The sequence below is a fragment of the Rhinatrema bivittatum genome, chromosome 2, assembly GCF_901001135.1.
Source record: "Rhinatrema bivittatum chromosome 2, aRhiBiv1.1, whole genome shotgun sequence".
Classification (NCBI taxonomy): domain Eukaryota; kingdom Metazoa; phylum Chordata; class Amphibia; order Gymnophiona; family Rhinatrematidae; genus Rhinatrema; species Rhinatrema bivittatum.
The window spans coordinates 689,995,449-690,019,096 of record NC_042616.1 but is presented as its reverse complement, the minus strand read 5'-3'; the positions used below and the strand labels follow the sequence as shown (position 1 = coordinate 690,019,096).

Here is a 23,648-nt window from a genome sequence, read left to right as displayed (position 1 = left end):
GAACTGTGGCTAATGACTTATAAACACAACTTCTAGAGCTGATATCAACACATATGCATATAAAATATCAGTATACATAATTTCACAAAAAAAGCAATAATATAAATCACATCAGAGTATTAAATATATGAGGTCAATATTCAGAGGCATTTAGTCTGAAAACTCACAAGTTATCCAGCTAAATGCCAACTTTTGAATATTTTGGGCACTTATCTAGTTAAATTATAGACAGATAACTCATTATCTGTTTAAAATTTAGCCAGATAATCTAGGGGCATTCCAGGGCAGCAATAAATTGGTCTGATAAGTTATCTGGCTAATTTCAATATTCACAGTTAGCCAGATAACTTATGTGGGTAACTCTGGTCATGACAAAGAGTAGTCCTAAAGTTTGTTGGGTAAAGTTATCCAGTTTAGGGATGTGCAGGGAAAAAAAATTTGTTTTCGTTTTTCAGTTCGTTTTCAGGAGGTTTTTTTCCCCACAAATTTTGGTTTGTGGCTTGCTTGATATGTTTCATTTGTGTAAAAAAAAAGAATCAAGCAATTAAAAAAATAACACCAAAACAGCCAAAAAATCAAAACAAGCCCTCCCTCCCACCCTCCCAAGAAAAAGGCTGGGGCCAGGATGGCCCCCGGACCCCACTTACCCGGTCTGATGTGAATCCACCAGCTCAGACTAGGCCGAAGCCTCAGCCTTGCATAGGCCAAGGCCCGACGCCACAGCCTGGCCCAGAAACTGGGTCCTGTTGCCGGAACCTTGACCAGACCTAGACCTAATACCACAACCCGACCCAGAGGCCGGGTCCTGATGCCTCGGCCTGGGCCACGGCCCGAGTCCAAGCCCGACACCACCCTACCCAGAGGCCGGGTCCCAATGCCAGGGCCCAGGCCCAGGCCTGATGCTATGACCCGACCCGGAAGCCAGGTCCTAATGCTGGTACCTAGGCCCAGACCTAGACCTGACACTGGTGCTTCAGCCAAGAGACCGGGTCCCGACACTTGGGCCTCAGCTCAGGATTAGGCCCAGGCCACGGAACCCAGGCCTGGGAGCTCCTCTTCACATGTCCTCTTCTTTCTTTACTCTGAAGCACAATGACCCTGATCAGTGGTGGCGTACCAGAGTTAATTAATTCTGACACATTCACCCTAGCAGATGATGCCATTTTGATGTATGGCAATTTTACGGTAATTGTCATACATCAAAATGGTGCCATCTGCTGGGTGAATGCCAGGTCCCAACACTGGAACCTCAGCCAGACCCAGGCCCGTTCCCGCAACCTGTCCCAGAGGCCAGGTCCCGATACTGGGGCCTTGGCCTAGACCATGACCCAAGCCCAGGCCCAATGCCTTGACCCGTCCCCGGGGGCCAGGTCCCAACACTGGGGCCTAGGCCTGGACCCATGCCCAATGCAGGGCTTCTGCCAGGAAGTCAGGTCATGACACCTGGGCCTTAGCCCAGGGTCAGGCCCAGTCCTCGAAGCCTAGGCCTGGGAGCTCCTCGTCATGCGTCCTCTTCTTTTTCCCTCCAAAGCACAATGATGGCATCCGCTGGGAGCTGCACCAGATTTAATTAACTCTGGCGCATTCACCCAGTGCCATTTTGATGTACAGCATTTGGGGGGGGCCCCAATTTGATTTGGGGCCCCCCAAATGAAACAAATTGTCACATTTTGCACTTTTGGTTTTACAAATACACATCCTTAATCTGGTTATCTTTAAGATAGCCAACTATATTCAGTATTCAGGATGCACCACTAAATATCCCTTCAAAGTATCTGGATAAGTTTATCAAGCTAACTTTGCAATCTGGCCAGTGACTGAATAACAGTCTAAAATGCTCTTGTACTAATGTGTCCTTTTTTTGACACTATCATGTTTTCATTTGCTTTTTCTACATATGCAAATATGCCCCATAGAAAAAGAACATGCAAAATATTTCCAAAGAAAAATTTTGAGAAAGAAATATGTACATCTCATTCAGGCAAAGGGAATTTTGTGTATAGTCAAACTACACAAAAAAAGTTAATGGGCTGTTTTGCATGATTTTACATTACAGCAGTTCATTAACTAGAGAAGGAGTTACATTTGGATATCTGCAGAGCTTTTGATATTGTCTGCCAAAAATAAACTGAACAGCCTGGGGGTGATCCCAAGGTGGTGAACTGGATTAGACAATGTTTAAGTGATAGATAACAGAGGATAATGTTAAATGGAGTTCACTTGGAAAAAGATTAGTGGAGCAAGATTAGTGGAGTGCCTTAGGAATCTGTCATGGGGCAGGTTCTGTTCTATATTTTTTTAACAATATTGCAGAGGTATTAAAAGGAAAAATGTTCCTTTTGCAGATAACACCAATGAGAAGTTATTTAATAAAATGATAAGGGGAATGGAACAGCTCCCCTATGAGGAAAGACTAAAGAGGTTAGGACTTTTCAGCTTGGAGAAGAGACGACTGAGGGGGGATATGATAGAGATGTTTAAAATCATGAGAGGTCTAGAATGGGTAGATGTGAATCGGTTATTTACTCTTTCGGATAATAGAAAGACTAGGGGGCACTCCATGAAGTTAGCATGGGGCACATTTAAAACTAATCTGAGAAAGTTCTTTTTTACTCAGCGCACAATTAAACTCTGGAATTTGTTGCCAGAGGATGTGGTTAGTGCAGTTAGTATAGCTGTGTTTAAAAAAGGATTGGATAAGTTCTTGGAGGAGAAGTCCATTACATGCTATTAATTTCACTTAGAGAATAGCCACTGCCATTAGCAATGGTAACATGGAATAGACTTAGTTTTTGGGTACTTGCCAGGTTCTTATGGTCTGGATTGGCCACTGTTGGAAACAGGATGCTGGACTTGATGGACCCTTGGTCTGACCCAGTATGGCATTTTCTTATGTTCTTATGTTCTTAATAAAATGTGAGGAGTGGTCAAGAAATTAGCAGTTAAGATTCAGTACAAAAAAGTGCCAAATCATGCACGCAGGGTACAAAAATCTAAAGGAGGTGATGCTTTTATACAGGCTGTTACTGAAACCTAGTCTAGAATATTGTATCCAGTTTTGGAGGCCATTCCTCTGAAAGGATATAGACAGATTAGAGGCTGCCCTAGGGAAAGATTACCAAATGGTGCAGGATCTACTCCAAAATCTATGTAAGATGAGAATGAAGGAATTAAATATGTATAACCTAAAGAGGAAGAGAGATCAGGGAGTGATATGATAGAAACATTCAAATACCTCAAAGATATAAATAATATACAAGAAGTAAACTTTTTTTTTTTAAAGAAAAAAATGCTTTAGAATCTCAGCATTTCCCTGGGTAAGTGCCAAATAGTAGCCAAACACACTGAATATGGACCACTTAGGTATGAATAAGACTCTCGTTTTTGTGCAAGGTTCAGTACTGAGACTGCCTTTTTATCTTTAATAGATGAGATTCGGAGGAACTTTCATAAGGGTACTGATTCAGCCTTTGTTTTATTAGACTTCACTACAGCCTTCAATATAATAGACTACAGCATTCTGCTTTTTAGGTTGCAGGCCTGGCATATTGAAGACAAAGCACTGGGATGGGTGTCCTCCTTTCTGAGTGATAGATACGCAATGGATGTTGGTGGGAGATGATTTTTCTTCTTCCTGGGTCTGATGATCGAACGTTGTAAATATCTCCATTAAAAGGATGCCATTATTTGTGACAATGCCTTAACTGCAATTTTCCAGCTCCCAATGATGCAGTAGTTGGACTAATCAGTACACTAACTTTCAAAGACAGAAAGATAGCTATTATTAAAGAGATGTTGCCTAAGAAAGCAGCAAGAAATTTTCAGATTCTTCTGGTGCTCCCAAAGGCAGTTAGTAAAAGGCTAAACCTGATGGGTCAATGATCTTCTTGTAACCTAAAAGGTGAATTTTAAAAGCCTGGCACACGCATTAATTAGGGGATGCACAAATAAGTTGGGCTTGCGTGCGTCGAGCAGATTTTAAAAGCCAGCCAGAAACAGCATATGTCCTGCAGTGCGCACATCTCAAAAGTTTTTTTTTAAGGGGTGGGGCTTGTTTGGTCTGCGTGGGGTATAGGCATGTCAGGGACTAGCAAAGAGATACACCCGTACATACTTATGCACCCATGCGAATGCCAAGGTCCACTGCCACGTAATTTTACTTCTGCTATGGTTGGCATATAAGTTAAAAAAAAAAATAAAGCCATTTCAGAGGAATTTAAAGAATCTGGGGTAACTGGAGCACCTATTTGTTAACTGGGTGAACTGGTGGATGAACTGGTAAACTGGTAATGGCGTAGGCATGTGCCCCTTTTAAAATCCCCCTACTTATATGGTAGAAATGGGATTTGTGCACCCATGTGTACACTCACTTAAAATTTGCGACACGTGCATGCAGCCAGGCCAATTTATAACATGTGGGCATGTGTGCGCTTGTTATAAAATAACTGAGTCCCCGGGTGCAGGCAGATGCACATACACAAATGTATACTGCGCGCCAGGTGAAAGTTACCATCCCTGAGAATAACTTTTAAACAACACTATGCAGGGGCATATATATACATACATGGGTAAACAAAAATCCACACTAATATTTTATAACCCATATGTATCATATATATGCCCTATTATTATATATACGTATCTCTACCCCGCAACATATGCATCTATGTATCCTTATGCACGAATACGTGCAATGCTTTGAAAGCGAGTATTTCAATGCATTGAGCATACATACTTTTCCTACCTCTTACCTCCCACCCAGTCAATAATACACTATAAACAAGGCTAATATCAATTACACCAGATAATTAGCAGGGTGTAAAAGTACGCAAATAAGTGGCCAAATGTATGCGCGTGTCTTTGAAAATTGAGTCTTACATACGCTGCTGTTGACCTTGCCCCGGGATGCCCCTAGGCCACTTCTTTTTTACGCACATATATGTGCCCACGAAAGGTGTACGCACACACTTCCAGCTTTTATACAATACCGATAATGTAAATTCAGACTATTTACATGTGTATATGCACATAACTCTTTGAAAATTACCTCTTAACTATTTAATAATGCAGTATTGACTGTGAAGAACCAAGCCTGCATGGGTCCCCCATTACCAAAACATATCAAATTGCTTTTCATACACATGCTTTTGTGACATGCTGATAAGCAGTTATAAATATTCATATCCTTTAAGTACATATCAAGTCTTTGATTTGGAGGCACACATCAAACTGAGTACATTTTTGGTATATTTTTATGTCTCCAATGGGACAGGCGAGTATGCTTATTTCTTTCTGTACTCTATGTACACTTCACACCTTATTCGAATTCTTGGTGATGTCAATTTGTTTACTCTGTTGCACACAAGTTTTAATATGAACTTTGAAGCACTATGCATTTTATATAAACATCATCTGAACTTATCTGTAAAATACTGCATTTCAGTTGTGTTAATGAGCCTTTGGGAAAGGTAGAGCATTTTGCCTAACACAGAAGGTAATTTATCAGATTGTGTTAGGGTGTTGTTGTGGGTATTAGGGCCCTAATGCCCTTGATAATGCCATAATGCATGCGATAACACACTGCGAGATGCGTATGCAAATTTTAAAATGTTTCCCAACTGGGCAGGGTAAATTAAAATGAGGGGTGCTTAGCATTGCATTCAATAGCATAACGCATGCTATCACGGTTTTTAATGCCGGAAATAACTACACCATTTTCATGGCATTATGCTCGCAATATCTATGTATTACTGCTGAAACGGGATTTGCAATAAATATTGCAAATCCCATGTCAGAGAGAGAGAGAGAGCCTCTGGGGAGGCACACACATATTAATCAACTTTTTATACAACTGTAAGAGGGGCCATTGTGAACTCGGGGTGAGGTTTTGGTGGTGGCCTAGGTTTTGGGGGGCAGTTTTACATGCACAATCAGAAGTACGAACAGTACATAGGCATCAGTGAATATTTTATATGATTTGGAGTGATGACAGGTACCCAAGGATGAGATTTGTACATTTCACTCTTGACCTAGCTTGATAACAGCTATGTAGAGAGTGTATCAAGCTTCGGCTAGAGTACATTGTACAAATCTCATCCTTGTGTACCAGTCATCACCCCAAATCACATAAAATCTTCACTGATGTCTACTGTGCTGTTCGTACCTCTGACTGTGTATATAAAACTGCCCCCAAAACCAAGGCCACCACCACAACCTCACGCCGAGTTTCTAGTTGCCCCTCTTACAGTGATATAAATAGTTTATTTATAAGCACATTATAAAGCAGGTGCAGTAAAATAGTGATGCAGTTTCAGGAAAATTAACCTAGCCATGTCCCTTTTTTTTTTTTTTTATCACAAGCATTATTCTTACAAAATTTAAGGCAAAATGATAAATCTAGGTCACAGTAAGGTACACTATAAATATGTTTATTTCAGAACTCTAGCATGTTTAAGTTTTAGTGGCTTGTAATAATTTCATTTTGGTGGAAGGAGTTTTGTGCCTGACACCTGCTAATGAAGCTGAATTTCTTGCCAGGTACCTCCTTTTGTGCATAGAGAGGATAATTTTCAAAGGCATTTCTGTGAGTAAAACAGTGCTTTACTCATGCAAATGGCTTATTATAAATTTGTCCATCCAATAAGCAGAAAATGTATGTGTGTCTATCCTTTATGTGCACGTTTAATTGGACTGAGAGGGAGTGTTCCCAGAGGTGCTGTTCGGAGGGGGTCTATACATCTATGTTTCCCATTTTTAAAAATATGCACATTAATTTTTTCAATTATGTGTGTGGGTACATTTGGTGGGCTAAATTTCAACATTGCTGTAACTTATGTGTGCATTTGCCAACAAATTTAGACAGGTTGTTACAAAATTACCCCTTTAATCATATACTTTGATGCACAAATCAGGGCCAAGAAAAACAGAAATCAAACTGCTCTTATATCCACTCAAAAAAAAAAATCATGGCAATAATGAAGAAACTCTGTCAGATGGGCATTTCTAAGCAGAGACTTTTCCATCTGCATTCATGTGAGCATAAGTGTAGGGTAATGATTTTCAATAGCCAACATTATTTGCAACATACCCGGGCACTTTTAGCCTGTATGCATTGCAGTCAGTTTTCAAAGGGAAACCAAGCATGTTGAAAATTAGTAAGTGCTAAAGTAAATGCACCTACTATTTGTGCAGGTGGCCAAGAGGGCATAATTCCCCACCCCCCACCCGGCAAAACGTATGCACACTATGGAATCCCATTTAGTCGGGCAGAGGAGAGCAATGTTCAGCTAAGCCCTTTTACTCAGGAAGATTGCTATTTACCCAGGTAAATGACTTTGAGTTGTCCTCCCCGGACAAGCTGTGATAGAGCAGGTGGTGTCAAAAGAAATTCTAGCCACAAAGATTTATTTATTTATTTATTTGAAGCTTTTATATACCGAGGTTTAGCGCATGCCTTCACCCCGGTTTACATTGAAACGAAACAATGATACATAGAACAAGTAGTGAAACAAAAGTATATATAACAGGTCATGGAGCAGGTTGTAACAGGAAATAACTAAAATAGTTTAAGCCAAATAACGAAAATGAATATAGAAACGAAAAACGAGGAAGGTATATACAATAGAGGGGGAGGCAGTGGGAGGAGGAGGGGTAAATATCTGCGGAAAAGAGAAGAGGGGAGAAGTAGGTGGAGGCTTAAGGCATCATAATTGTAATTTGCTTAAGTCATCATTGAAAGTCTGGCTGAAGATCCAGGTTTTCAGTTCTTTTTTGAATGCTTTATTATCAATGATATTGGTTAGGTAGTATGGTAGAGCATTCCAGAGTTTTGGCCCAGCTATGGAGAGAGCTCTATTTCTGGTGTTCGTAAGCTTTGCCATGGGATATGTGGGTATTTCGAGAAGTCGTTTGTCAGAAGTTCTGGTGTTCCGTTGAGGTTTGTGGGGGTGGAACATTTTACTGACTGCAGAGTTATCTGTATTGTGTACTGCGTTATGGATGATCGTCAGGGTTTTGTATTCTATTCTCTGAATGATTGGTAGCCAGTGTAGACTTTTTAATACTGGGGTGATGTGATCCGATTTTTTATTTCCGGTCAGTACTCTAGCAGCGGCATTTTGCAGTAACTGTAGTGGTTTTATGGTGGATTTGGGGAGACCTAGTAACATTGAGTTGCAATAGTCTAGGCTGCTGAAGATCAGGGATTGTAGTACTGTTCGGAATTCTTGATGGTGGAGGAGCGGTTTTAGGTATTTTAGTACATGAAGTTTATAGAAACCTTCCTTGGTTTTGGTTGCTATGTTTGTTTTTAGGTTAAGATCTTTGTCGATCCATACGCCGAGGTCCTTTGTTAAGCTTTTTAGAGGTATGGAGATGTTGTTGATTAGAAGAGAGTTGAGGGAGATGGTTTGGTCTGAGACGTTTCTTCCAATGAGGATACATTCAGTTTTATTCATGTTTAGGCATAATTTTAACTTGTTGAGCATATTACTAATTGTGGTTAGGAGTTTGGCAGCAGTGCGGAGAGCGTCTTCTATTGAGTTGGTGATAGGGATGATGAACTGAATGTCATCGGCGTACAGAAAGAAAGTTATTCCAAGACTGGAGATGAGGTGGCAGAGAGGGATTAGGTAGATGTTAAAGAGGGTGGCCGAAAGGGCAGAACCTTGTGGTACACCGGTGTCTAGAGGGAGGGGTTTTGATGAGATGTTATTCATAGTGACCTTGAAGGATCTGTTATTTAGGAAGGAGGTGAACCATTTGAGGGTGGTGTCGGAGAGGCTGATGTTTGTGAGGCTAGATAGAAGGATTTTGTGATCAACAGTATCGAATGCCGCGGAGAGGTCTAGGAGTATTAGGAGGTGGTTAATCTTGATGTCAGCACTTCTTAGAATTTCATTGGATAGGTTGGCGAGAAGTGTTTCCATGCTGTGATTTTTTCTAAATCCGTGTTGATTCGCGTGTAGTATGTTGTTTGATTCAAGGTGTTCGTTTAGTTGGGATAAAGCAGCTTTTTCTGTCAATTTGGCTAGTAGGGGTAGATTGGAGATGGGGCGGTAGTTATTCGGGTCTGACGGATCTAGGTTCTTCTTTTTTAGAATGGGAGTGATGGTTGCTGATTTTAGTTCAGTTGGGAGTTCGCCTTCTTCTAATAATTTGTTCATGATGGCGGCTAAGATGGGGGCGATGATATGTGCCATATCTTTGAGGTTCCGTGTTGGGATAGTGTCAAATTCATTATGTGCAGGATTTATTTTATTTAGCATTTTTTCGGCTTCAGTGTTGGAGACAGGGTTGAAATGTGACCACTGGGGTATATTCTTAGATTCTAACCAGTCATCAGTGGTAGTAGATTTGTTGAGAGAGCTTATTAGTCTGTTGATTTTGTCATTGAAGAACGTGGCAAGTTCTTGAGTTAAGTTGGTATCATTGTGTGAGTGGGTGGTAGTGTTTTTGTCCTCTGTGAGGTTTTTTATGATGTTGAATAAGGCATTTGAATTATTAGGAGAGTTTTTAATCTTTTGGCTGTAGTAGTTTCTTTTCGTGTTTGAAATCGTGCTTTTATAGATGGCAAGGTGAGTGCGGTATCTTTGTTGGTTAGTTGAGGACATCGATTTTCTCCATTCTTTTTCCAGTTTTCTGAGGTTTGTTTTCATTGATTTTAGGTTTGAGTCAAACCACGGGTTATTTTTGTCGTTTTTTAGTTTTCGCTGTCTAGTTTTCACTGGGTTTATATTGTTGGCTGTTAGTTTGGTTAGATGGTGCCAAGATTGAGTTGCTCTCTTGATGCTGGAGAGGTCGAGGTTAGAGAGTTGTTTTCCTAGTTCTTTTTGTAGTTTGTCTGGATGAAAATGTGGTCTGAATTTGAAAGAGGTAGGGATGTTTGAATTAGTTGAGATACTGGGTTGTAGTTGGGTTTTACAGTGGATGAGGAAGTGATCAGACCAGGGGACTGGGTTGGCAGAGGTGTGGGTATTTGAGAAGTGGTGGCTGGTGAAAATTAGGTCAAGAGTATGTCCAGCTTTATGAGTGTGGGTGTTCACTTGTTGAGTCATGTTGAAACTAGATAGCATGTCCAGAAGGGTTTGGCAGCTATGAGTTTTTTTGTTGATGTCTGTGTGGAGGTTGAAGTCGCCCAGTATTATGGTAGGTTTTTTTGTGCTGATGTTTGAAGATAGGTATTCCAGAAGGGGGGATGGGTCATCTTCTAGAAGGTTTGGAGGGCAGTAGACTAGGCATATTTGAAGGTGTTCTGAGTCAAAGAGGGCGATTTCGTATTTCTTTGGTAGGTTGTTGGAGATTGGTTTGATTGCGAGCTCTTTTTTTATTATTAGTAAGAGGCCGCCACCTCTTCGGGCTTTACGAGGAATGGAGAACAGGTCGTAGTTGTTGTTAAGTAGTTGGTTTACGAGAACTTGGTCAGTGGTTTTGAACCAGGTTTCTGTAATAGCTATGAAATCTGGATTCTTGTCTTGGATTAGGTCATTTATTAGGATATATTTTTTGGTTAGGGATTGAGCATTTATTAAGAAGAAGGTCAGATAGGTTAGGTTTCTGATGTTGTTCTTTAGGGGGATATTAATGAGATGGTTGGATTTTCGTAGCATATGGTTCATGTTTGAGTTGCTTGGTGGTTTGTTAGGATTCCTGTTATGAATGATTGTTGTCGCTGATTGTGGGTGTTTGAATTGAGATCTTGAATGAGAGACGAGGTTTTGGTCTTCAGTAAATTGATGAATATTTGGAGGGGTGGCTGGATAGAGATGGTAAGAGGCGTCATGAAAGGGCCTGGAGAGTAAGAAGGTGGAAGCGGAGTTGTTTTGGGTGGGATACATTGGGAGTGTGAAGAGAAGGGGAGCACAAATGGGCAAGCTCCTATTGCGTGCGCCGCCAAGCACGTGATGTTTATGTATGAGCTGTGATTTAAATTGCCCTTCTAGGCGCGGCAATTCCAATGTCATCGGTGGTGCTCTTGTATCTGGGCAGACCTAGACCGGGACCAGTAAGTGAAATGCTGATAAGGCCTCGTGTCCGGCGAAGGGCTGTCGGAGGTATGGCGAGTCTGAAAGCCCTACCCCGATGGGTCGCGGAACCGGATGTGCGGCTCTAGCTGGAGGATGCCTGTGGTTGATTGAGGTCCGAGTGCAGCTAGCTGGGGGATGCCTGTGGGTGAGTGAGGTCCGAGTGCAGCTAGCTGGAGGATGCCTGTGGTTGAATGAGGTCTGAGTGCAGCTAGCTGGAGGATGCCTGTGGTTGAGTGAGGTCCGAGTGCAGCTAGCTGGAGGATGCCTGTGGTTGAGTGAGGTCCGAGTGCAGTTGGGGGTGAAATTACTGTGGATGTAGAGTTCTAAGTAATTTTTTTATGTAGTTTAGGTATTTTAAGTATTTTTAAGGTTTGTTTTTTTTTTTTCTTTCTTTATAACTTATTCTTAATCTCAGTGGCTGCTTGAAGGGGCGCACAAAGGGGCAAGCCCCTTTGTTGTGCGACGCAGGCGCGCGACGCAGGCGCGCGGCGCCTGGAGGTTGTAAAATTTAAATCTCCCTCTCCGCTCCTGATTGGTGGTTCCCTGGTTGGTGGGAGGGTCCCTGCTCCGAGGGAAGGACGGCACGGCAGGCTGGAGGCACGATCGGTGGCTGGGCTCGTCGGGGGCAGGGGAGACAAGAGGGCTTACCCCGACGGGTCTGGGCGCCGATCGCGCAGGCCCTACCTCCCTCTAGGCACAGCAGCGGCAGCGGCAGCAGCGGCGACGGAGGTCCGGAGCAATTAAACGCGGAGCCTGCAGGTTGTAAAATTTAAATCTCCCTCTCCGCTCCTGATTGGTGGTTCCCTGGTTGGTGGGAGGGTCCCTGCTCCGAGGGAAGGACGGCACGGCAGGCTGGAGGCACGATCGGTGGCTGGGCTCGTCGGGGGCAGGGGAGACAAGAGGCCTTACCCCGACGGGTCTGGGCGCCGATCGCGCAGGCCCTACCTCCCTCTAGGCACAGGAGCGGCAGCAGCGGCGACGGAGGTCCGGAGCAATTAAACGCGGAGCCTGCAGGTTGTAAAATTTAAAGATGCAGATGATGCCTTCTTATTCAGCTCCTGTCTAGGTTTTGAGAAATATATTTGTTTTTAATCATACCCATCAGTGCCAGCGCTCTGTGAATTAATCTGAAGAAGGACGGAGTCACATATTTAAAAGGCTAGTATAGTTTACAAATTTACAAATGTTTCTTGATCAAACTGTTACACCTCCCAGCTAAGCAAAGCAGTAAGTGTGACAGCACTACAGGCATAGAACAAGTCATTGGTGAACCTACGCCTCCAGAATAATATCAGTTATTTATATAATAGTCTTGTTGTTATCTTTGAATATCTTTGAATATGTTAATTCTTTGTTCTTCAGGAAACTTATCTTCAGGATAATAAAATAAGCATTGAACCTGACTAATTGGTAAGAGCTGATCAAAGGCTATAACTGTTGCATAATACACAAGCACATCACATGACAGGAGAGAGCAAATTCTAAGTATGTAAGCTTTCAGAGCTATGGGTTTATATACATTTTTTTTGGATTTTTTTTCAGACTTTTAATAGTTAGAGAGGACAATTAAAAAATAATAAAATGTGTTGGGTTTTTTTTCATAGTACCTACCGTATGTTGTCTCTGACTGACAAAGGTTCAGAAGAGAAATAATGCAGAAACAGAGGTCAATGTCACCACAGGAATTGTGGAGAGATCATTCCAGAATTCCAAGGACTGAATCTGTTCTCCACATCATTCTCTTTCTGGTGATTTGGAGTCCTCCTTTTTCCTTTTCTTTTGATGACTCAGGGCCCATTTAGAGGATGGGAGAAGAAAAATACTGGAAAACTTATACAACTTAGCCATGAGTTATAGGAGCTTAACACATTAATGCAGGGGTGCACAAACAGGGGCGCACAAACGAACTTCCAGGGGGCCGCCGCCAGCAGCAGTGAGCTGGGATGTGGCGTACCACGGCGGAAGGTGCATGCAGCCTTCTGGTGGATCTGATCCCATCAGAGATCAAAAATAGGAAGAGAGGCCATGCAGCCACCAGTGGACCTCATTCAACGGCAGCGGAGCAGAAGAGAATACCCTTCCCCTTGTCTGCAGCCCGCTGTATTAGAATTTGCGAGAGTAGCTTGTTATCTAGATCAAGATCAGCATGGAGGAAGTACTAGCCCTGCCAATTTTTAATATTGCGGGGCCAGCACAGAGGAGGCAGATGCAGCAGTGAGTGATCGGCTCCTTCCCAACAGCCATGCGGCAGTGGCCATGATGACGACTACAGCGGCAGCAGAAGAGCGAGGCTCCAGGGTTACTGGAAAACATAAAGAGGGGGCCTGCCTTCAGTGTGTATATGTGTATGAGTGGGAGCTTGTGAGTGAGAGAGAAAAGTTGCCTGCCTGGAGGTCTGTCTGTGTGTATGAGAATAAATGGATTGGATACCTGCCTAAGGGGTCTGTCTATGTGTGAGAATGAATGGGTGCCTGACTGTGTGTGTGCATGTGTTTGTGAGAGAGAGAGAGACTGGGTGCCTTCCTGGGGGGTCTGTGGTGTATGTGTAAGTGAGAGACAAGGTGTCTGCCTGGTGGTCTATCTGTGTGTAAGAGAATGGGTGCCTGCCTAGTGGTCTGTTGTGTGTGTTAAAATAAATGGGTGTTTGCCTGGTAGTCTGTCTGTGTGTGAGAAATGAATGGGTGCCTGGGAGTCTATGTTTGTGTGTGTGTGTGTGTGTGTGTGTGTGTGTGTGTGTGTGTGTGTGTGTGAGAGAGAGAGAGAGAGAGAGCAAATGGGTGCCTGCCTGAGGGTCTGTGTGTGTGTGTGTGTGTGTGTGTGTGTGTGTGTGTGTGAGAGAGAGAGAGAGAGAGAGACTGGAGGCCTGCCTGGTTGACTCTGTGTGTGTGTGTGTGTGTGTGTGTGAGAAAGAGAGAGAGAGAGAGAGAGACTGGGTGTCTGCTAGGGTGTGTGTGTGTGTGAGAGCGAGAGAGAGAGAGAATGGATGCCTGCGTGTGTGTGTGTGTGTGTGTGAGAGAGAGAGAGAGAGAAAGAGAGAAAGAGAATGGGTGCCTGCCTGGGAGTCTGTGTGTGAAAATGAATGGGTGCTTGCCTAGGAGTCTCTCAGTCTGTATGTGAGAATGAATGGGTGCATGCCAAGGGATCTGTGTGTGAAAATGAATGGGTACCTTCCTGGGAGTCTGTCTGTGAGAGAATGAATGGGTGACTGCCTGGGGGGTTTGTGTGGGTGAGAGCCTGTGTGTGCATGAGGGAATCTGGGGTAGTAAGAGCTTTTGTGTATGTGGAGGGGAGAGTGTCTTAGAACCTGTGTATGAGAGTGTGTGGGTGTGTATGAGAACGTGCATGAATGTGTAATTGACAGTGTATGTGTGAAAGAGAATGAACATGCAAGTGTGTGTGAGAGAGAGAGGGTAAAGTTTGTGTGTCCATCCCCCCCCCCCCCCCAGCCCCCTAATTCACAACAATCTCAGGGTGAGTGGAAATCAAGAGTTCAGCAGGAGCCTTTTTTAAAATCCTTATTAGTTTTAATTATTGGGTGATATTTGGTATGTGTGTTGTTTTGAAATATTTTATTGGGGCTTGGGAAATTTAAAAAAAATGTATGACTTTAATAGAAGTTATTCTATTTGTCAGTAGTTTTAAAATATTCTTTTATTAGTATGGTTATTATTTGATGCTTTATGTTTCTTGATTTTATTTGTTTTATGAAGAACGGTAGCTCTGTTTTTCCATTGTTACATACAGAGTCTCGCTTCTTGGGGTTTCCATTTCAGTTTTTATCTGCATATTGCTGGTTCTAATTTGTGATCCTTTTTTCTGTTTTTGGTGAGGGTCTGTCTCTGCTCTGCACGTGTGACCAAGGTGAGAGATTCTCCTAGAGTGTAGTGTCTGTGTAGGGATCTATAGCAATCAGATTTGTTTTGTTTCCCCAGTAGATGTGTTTTGGTATTCTGGGACCCATGTAATAATTACAGTGCTGCTTTTTCATAGGTAGGGATGTTGTTGTTCGAGATCTTGGTGTTACTACTGTTACGTTATGATAGGTTTGCTGTATAGATTTTGTGTGACTTTTTTGTGGGGTTTTGTGTTAGTTCACAATGTGTCTGACAGTGGAAGGAGTTTGTGCTGTTATTTCTGTGAAGTATCTGTCTGGATGTGGTGTGGTATCTGCCTCTCTTTGTGTTTGAGTGTATCTGATTGCTCCTATCAGCAACCTGAAGAGATTCAAAACTGGAATTTTGAGCTTCTGCCTGGCAGCGTGATTGCCTGCTATTTGGCAAACTGCTCAACAGCTGATTGGTTGGTGAGAGACTTTAACACACACACACACATATATATATATATAGATAGATATAGATATAGATATAGATATATATATATATACATGATGTAACCCAACTTTGGTGGGTGGGGAGACCATGGCTCAGAAAGTTTGCTCACCCCTGCGTTAATGCTGTCATGTGTTGCCCACATCTTGTGATTTTATTTTGTTTTATTTGTTTTTTTAAGGATTTTAATTTGCATTCAAGGAATATGATATTGTGAAGACCTGGTACCCTCTTCGGCATGGGATGAAACAAAGCAGTGTTTGTGTAAAGAACTTTTGCAATTCTGTGTGTGGGGTTGAGAATCATGAAGTGGAACCCAAACAGCTCTCTCCTTTCTCCCTATGTCAAGGGTGCTCCGACTTCCCTCTGAAATTAGAATGTGGCTAACAACTAAAGGGTTCATGCTGCTGCCATACCTACTTTATGGTTGGACGCAATCATTATGAGAAATGAAATAAAGAGACATGAGCTAAGAATGGGCCACTCAATATAGTTTCAATTGTTCAAAATTTCTCCACTGTCGATCTTCTTAGTGTTTGGATAATTGCCAGGTTCTTGTGGCCTGGTTTTGGCCTCTGTTGGAAACAGGATGCTGGGCTTGATGGGCCCTTGGTCTGACCCAGCATGGCAATTTCTTATGTTCTTATGTCTAGATGACTGAATAATATGCTGTAAAAAGTTGTTTGGACCAATTTAGGAGATGCTCAGCTTGGTCCTTTGCAAATATACTCTTTTTCATATATTGCACACCACTGAATTTCACATAAGAATTCAAAGTTGTTAGCAGCAGAAAATGTAATCATGTGGCCCTTTTATGATCTGGAGCTTATGACAGTACTAGGTAAGTTTTAGCTTTACTCAGTATTGACAAGGATGAGAGCTAGAAAAAATAAAGTTCAATAAAATCTATACTGAACAAACCTGATCTGTCTTCTGTATCATCAAACTCAACATTGAAGGCATATCCACAGTTAAGGATTACTTTGGGTGAGGCTGGATCATAGCTGAAGTGTAAAGGCCGAAGAAAGGGATCATATTTGGCTTCACGGGATCTGATGGCAATGGGTGACTGCCGGTCTCCATTAGCAAAAGGGAAAAGCTCATGCCAGACAGCAGGTCCTAGATTTCACGAGAAGAATAAAAGTAATTTTTTTAGAAAAAAAAATAAAGCATTTTTCCTGATTTTACTTCAGAAACTTTTACTTAGTTGGAGATTCTATCTTTAAAATATTCACATTTTTGCTAACGTCGATAGTTTACGCAGCATTGTACCTGGTAGTTTATCTAGCCCCATGGCTCAAACCATGCAGCATTGTGAACTCACTGGGTGGACTGCAGGAAATGCTTTTCCACTGGCAGCTACTACAGCTCAGTACTCCATCATAGAAATTTGGCTATGCGAACAAATCAGTTTACTTCCATGAGAAAAAAATACCAGTTGAGTGTTCCCCATCAAAAGCAGCGGTAGGTGAGGTTGGGCCAACTAGGCAGTGTCCTGAGGGTTTATTTCTTCTTTGTGTTTTTATCACTATAACTTTTGGATCACTTTCATTTTGAAATTAGCATAGTCTTATTTGAAAGGTAGCAAATGTACAGAGAATGTACAAGGAGGCTGTATTAGTAAGTAGATACACTGAAGACATAGTAAATTGGAAGGCATTTGAAATGCAGATGGAAATTGGAAGTCTGTGACTTGGGGAAAGCAACGTAGCTGATCAAGTGAGAGGACTTATGCATTTCCCAGGATGTAACAGATAAGAAACAAGAGAGTGGGAATAAGAAAAAGAGCTTGAAAATGGAAAGTCAGGTCACTATAAATGCTCACAGTTTATCTAACAAAATCATTGACCAATTTATTTTAATTTATATTCCTCCTTTCAGCCACTTCAAAACCGAATACTTTCAGGTAGATATTTCCTTGTCTCCAGAGGGCTCACACTCTAAGGAGGAAATTTTGTGTAAATGTATAATGTAACATACTATCATAGCGATTTTAAAAAGCTATTTATGCACATAAAGTGCATTTACCCATGAATATCCTATGGAAAGTTTAATGGCATATATTGTATCAATTTTCAAAAGCCCACTTACCTGGGTAAAGTGCATTTACGCATGCAAAACCCAATTTTAAGCATGTAAATGTTTTTTAAAATCAAGCCGTTAGTTGTGTACCTAAGGCAATGAAAGATAAAATGACTTGCCCAAAATCACAAGGTATGGCAATTAGATTTGAACTCAGGCTTCCCTGATTCTGATACGTTACTGTGGTGGAAGATGACATTGATATAGTTAAAATAATTAAATCATAGTTCAGTGATTATCAGGTCTAGGAGATGAATATATCAAAATACACTATTCAGAAAAGACAGGAGAGGTAAAAAAGGGGAAAAGGTAGCTTTATATGTTAGGGACAAGATAAAAGCCATTGAGATACCAAGTGAGCAAGGGGCAGCTGAGTTGATGTGGGTAATCTTGAAGAAACGTAAGGGATCTAATATCTATCTGTAGTCTATAAGCTATCATCATAAGAGGAATGGAGACAGCGAATGCAAAGCTCTCCCATGCATATTCATCGTGGACATCCTGAAAACCAGTCCTGTTTGTGGCTCTTGAGGACCAGAGTTGGCCACCTCTGCTCTATTAGAAAAAGGGTGTTAAATTTCCAAATGGCTGACTTTAAGAGAATAAAAGATCTCTACAAAGGGGTAAGGCCTAGTAGTTAGGCCAGGGCAGTGTAGCATAGAGAAATGTACCAACATTGCCACAACCCCTCATTAAAGGCTGTTGTAATGGTTTGATTTTTTCCAGCTTGCGTATATGCAAGTGACTTCTAACATCTGTGTGGATTTTTAGTTTGGATTTAAAGAAAGAAGGAGCTTTTCCTTTCTGCTCCCTTAAGTTTGTAAAGTAAAGACCCAAAGCCTTGGCTGAGATGTCTTAGAAAGTAAAACAGATTCATTGCCAACTCACATCCAGTGATTGGTGTATTGTCTCTCTGTAGGATTTTAGTTTTGTACTAATTGCAATTTTGTTGCTAGGTGGTTATTATCCATCCTTCCTATCCAGAGAGAGGAGTGAAGAAAGGAAGCTTTCTTTTGGTGCCCATTAGTCAAAGGGATTCCCTTGCCAATCGAACAGTTAGTGAAGGAGGACTACAGTAGATACCCAGCTGGTACCATTATCGGGAGGAGGGAGGAGAAACCCCTCTGGTGCTCACAAATAACAAACAACTAAGTAAATGCCAACAGGGTACATGAGAGAAGGTAAGGAGAAAACTGGAGATTTCATGATCAAGCAATGGTACTGTGAAGGAGGACCCCAAGTTTTGAGAAGGAGACCCCATATTTATAGTTTGCCCACAGCAATTTCATATCTCATTCAAGGATAAAAAAAAGGGCACTGAGGGAGCACAGATTAAAGATTTACTATTTGAAATTCTTGTATGCATCTTATTTGAGAGACATGCATACAAACCAATTTCTGAATACTTGCACAAGCTATCTTTTAAGACAGATTTAGCATGCATGTTAGGGCCTTATCTGCATACCAAACTACTCCACGTGCACTCTATCAGCTTGCATGCTGAGGTTCATATTCAGCCCATTTATTTTTCACTTAGCTGGCCCAATGATAGGATTTTTAAATTCTGCTGCCTCGTACATAGCTGGATAACTTGCTATCCAGCTAAAAACATATCTGGCTATATTAGGGTCGATCCAGAGGCAATCCAGGACAGAGTGCCATTATTCAGCTCAGGGGGTCATTCTTCAATTTGCGATAGGTCGTTATCATGCGCAATAACGCCGTAACGCATGCGATAAACAGCGTATCGCAAACTGTGTATGCAAATTTTACATTTTAGGGGAAATGGGGTAGAGTTTGGGTGGGGTTAAAGGAAATTAGGAGCTGGTAGAGCTGCAAGCGATTAAGTATCACACAATAGCATGGGGAATTTCACCAGAAAAAGCTACACCTTTTTTGTGGGCGCCACAGGGGAACAAGGTAGTAGCACAGCCGAAATTGTGGCGGCCGATGACACAACACCGCGTTCCTTATTTTGCCGATGCGGTGTGGCAGGCAGCAAATTTGCTTAGCCACACCCCTTTTTGCAATGTGGATGCTATGTTTGCTGTAAACACAGCATTTTGATGAATCTAGGCCTAAGTTAGCCAGATAACCCTGATTTTCAACATTATCTGGCTAAGGTAGCCAGAAAAAGGGTCTTACATTTCCGAATGGCTTCCCTTAACCCCACCCAAACTCCTCCCATTTCCCCCAAAATGTAAACTTTGCATACACAAGGTAGCCAGATAACCTTAGGAGACCTAAAGAGCAGCCCTAAAATAAGCTAGATAAACTTATCTAGCTAACGTTTAGATAGCAGAGTATATTCAGTGATGCTGTATAAGTTTATCTGGCTAACTTTCCTAGCTGGCCAGCAGCTGAATATGGACCTCGCTAAGCTTTAGCCCCTTTATGCAGTGTACCCATGGCAAGAGTCTTGCCTACCCTATGCAACTTCCACAGTCTGCCCACAGCTCTGATACACTACCTAAGACACAGTCCACAGGCTTGTACTGAGTCTGAACTTCCACCAAATGCACTTTTGCAAAACAAACTCTTCTATGTCATTCGTCAGTCAGTACTTCCATTTCATTGTCTTTTTTTTCTAAAACATCACATATTATTTGACCTGTTCCTGACCTGCTGCTGTATCTGTTACACACCAGAAATCAATTTAAACAGCACATTAGTTTTTAATGAGGTTCAATACTTACAGTGAAAAAAAAGGCAGAAAATAAATAACCCCCCAATATATTTTTTTAAAACACAAATAAATTGCTAAGTGCCAGTGAGGAAATTGTCGTCAGGTAAAAAGTTCACTGTTTAGGAATTTGACTGATAAACTTTAAAAGTAGGAAGAAATATTCTTAAACTGAGACTTGCTATAACACGGTTGCTGTTGGTCAAATATGTCCGCAGCAGGTAAAAGTACTGTGTGTTTGTGATAAGAGAAGGAAAGGTGTATCACCAGAGTGCAGAGCTGTGAAATGACAGAAGCTCTATTCTCTGAAAAATATCTGTTATTAGTATTAAATCAATGTAAATCTTTAAGAATAAGGGTAAGAAGTGACTGATTAGTAATCAATAAAAAAAAGTGAATCGAAAGTAAAAGATTCAGTCTTTTAAAAAGCCTTTCTACTGTTTTTCAAATACTGAAACAAAAATGTGCAAGCTACTTAGCCTATGCATGTCTTCTTTACTAATATGTTTGACTTATTTATGTTTACACCTGTTCAGGAGCAAATTTTCTCCCTATAAAGCACATGGGATGGCAAGTGACTAGCATAATGAAGGGGGGAGCAATAAGACCAGCATTCAAATCCTGCTTCTCCCACTAGTACTTATTGTGACCTTGGGCAAATCATTTATTTCTTGTTGAACACTCACAGGTACATTTTAAAAGGAGCCCATAAACGCAGGCAGAGAAATGCGCTTAAATGAATCCCGGTATAATAAAAATGTTAAATAAATAAAATAAATAAATAAATGTGTGCAGTCTTTACGTGTGAATTTTAATAAATTGACAGTATGGGCAGGGGAGAGAGAGAACACACACACACACAATCTGACACTCTACATATCTCCTACTGTAAGATGGGAGGGTGGTGTTACATGGGTTATGTGAAGTGTCATATTGTCTCTCTCTCTCTCTCCCCGGGGCGTTCTTAAAACTCAAAATTTCCAGTCTTGCTCCTCATCAGGACCAGTAGTAAAGTTACGCAGGTAACATGCCAATGAAAGCCAGGATCAGCCTTTGCAAAATTTGGGGTCACTCTTGTAAGTCTAGGCCCCGCCCCTTTTCCGCCTCCTTAGTCCTGGCGCACGCACTTCCTGGCTTCTTTAAAAAATGCGCGTTTCTCGCGTGTCGCCCACATACGCACATATGTACCATTTTTTGCGGCGAGCAATGCTTTTAAAAATCTACCTTTTAGAGTGTAAGCTCCTTAGGGAGGGTATTTATAGTACTTGTATGTCACTTGTACTATGTAATGCCAAAAAATAAAATAGAAGAGGAGAATTACTGGGTGAGAAAAGAACTGCATCCGAATGATAATTCTCATAATGAATAAAATACATCCCCTCTCCTGTTTTCCCCTCCATACACACCAAGATTATTTATTCCCCATTGTTTGCCAGACAGCTACCAAAGCAGCTTTGATACCCATCAAATAAAAAAACAAGGACGCTAGTTTTTGTTTAGCCCACGTTCCTAGTCTCCCTTCTCAAATAAGGTATATTTGTCCTCACCATTGTGATCCTGGTATCCCCAGCTCTGCAGGGCCATGCTTCTCCCCCTCAGAGAGGCAATGTTTGTGGGATGTAGACAGAGGAAAGGCAGAGAACATTCAGGGCAGGTTGATGTGGCAGTGGTAGGCGGCTGTGTAGCCCAGTCGGGGATAGTTCCCACCTCCTGCTGGCTTGGCTACAAACACTCAGAGGGTGCTTTGCCAGTTACATTTGGCCTTGCTAGAGAGACTTCTCTGTGGAAAGAAACAGCCTCTTGCTTCCACAGCAGGCACAGTAGAAAAATACCAGGTAAAGAAAGGGATTATCAGTTTATTGCAGTCCCGTGTGGGGTTGGGTAGGGGTGTCGTCTTAACACTTTACACAGGTTCAGCTTTACGCACTGCCCCTATCTCTTTCTGTGTTCAGCACGTGACTGGAAGGAAGGGGAGCTGCATTTAATGTAATCTGCCAGCTCACAGACTGAATGGAGAAGGCAGCGATAAGAAAAAGTTGCTGCTCTACAATTACTAACTCAAATTTTAAAGATACCATTTATAGTAAATTAGACAGGCATTCTTTAGAACAAGAGACTGTTTCGCAGGTATAATGTCACAAATGTGGCTCATTCACCTGCTCTCATATTCTGTATGTATGTCTTTTACCAGGCTTTCTCACTCATACATTTTTCTTACTATATTATAAAGGAATGTTAGTAAACCTAGACATAACTTCAAGAGCCTGCTTGTTTTAGATTGTACACCTCAGTCTTTTCCTTTAAATGTTAATCTACTTCAATCTATCAGTTTATAGTGGCATTTTATCAGAAACCGACCTTGACATTAAAGTGAAATTGTTCACTCACATAATGTTCTGCAGTTTACTGCACTGTCCTGCGTTTAGCTGATAAGGCCTTTACTCTGTCCTGGGCAGAAGCATATTACTGATCTTGTTGCTTAAGAATTGCACCATTGGTAGTGCACTGATCCTCTGTGCCTGTCAGATGCTTACTTGAATTTGATGCTACGTTGACTTCCAGTACCTTCATTAGGAGACTGTTCTATCATCCACCATCTTTCTGTACAGAAATATTTTCTTTTCTTAGTCCTGAGCCCACTCCTTACCACACTCATAAAATAGTCCCTTGTTCTAGAATTCCTTTTCCATGGAAAAATGGTTGCCTCTTTTATATTTTTATACTACCTATGATATTTGAATGTCCTATCATATCTCTCTTCTCCCTCCTCTCTTCTAGGGTTATATATATATTTAGGTCTTTAGGGGGCTGATTTTCAAAGCCCTATTGAGAGGCTAACAGCCAGCCAGTGAGATTTTGGCTGACCAAGTTAAGCACATTTTGCAGCTGAAAATTACCCTAAATGTGGCTTCCTAAAATCTGTCTGGCTAGATTTAGGCCTGTCATTTCGACCCTCAGGGTGAACGAGCTAAACTTAGCCAGCTAGCGCTGAAAATCAACAAGATCTGGCTAAGCCTTCTCTCTGCCCCAAGGCCGCTCACTTTTAGAGCAGTAAAATCTAGCCACCCAGTGGAAATTTTTTTTTTTTTTACGTTAGTAGTTTTCATCCAGATCATTGAGGCTAAATTTACCAGTTAGCCAGTTCTTGAAACTGAGATGTCTATGTTTGAAGAGGGTACTTTATGGTTTTTAAGCAGATAGTTTTCATACAAAAGTATTAAACAGGTATATATATGCCTAACAAAGCAGCCTTATTATTGGGAATGAAGTGAACTTAATTTGCAAAATACAGTTTCCACTAGGGCGAATTGAATCAGACCAGCTACCATGAATCATTGGTCAATGTTAAGAGTACATGAGGTTTTCAAAGGTCTACCCATATACTCTCTCTTCCATAATTGTAATGTAAGAACTCTTTTGATCTCCATGGTTTTGGAACCTGTTAACTCATCAATCCCTAATGTTTTTCTAGTAGCTTCAGTTATTGGCTTCCATCTATGTGGCCACTGTTTTGTATGTCCTTTAATAAAA

General features: G+C 41.6%; 1 protein-coding gene across 5 annotated transcripts in view; it reads right to left on the bottom strand.

Moving 5' to 3' along the window:
* LOC115085496 (carbonic anhydrase 13-like) overlaps positions 1 to 21,931 on the bottom strand; it is a 62,067-nt gene extending 40,136 nt beyond the window's left edge. For all 5 annotated transcript variants that reach the window (XM_029591593.1, XM_029591595.1, XM_029591597.1 and 2 more), the window contains exons 1-2: positions 21,665 to 21,931; positions 16,274 to 16,471 (exon numbers count right to left, since the gene is read on the bottom strand). In XM_029591593.1, coding sequence (XP_029447453.1) covers positions 16,274 to 16,471; positions 21,665 to 21,701 — 235 coding nt within the window. In that variant the 5' untranslated portion in view covers positions 21,702 to 21,931. The remainder of the gene's footprint in view (positions 1 to 16,273; positions 16,472 to 21,664) is intronic.
* Between the last annotated feature and the right edge of the window lie 1,717 nt (positions 21,932 to 23,648).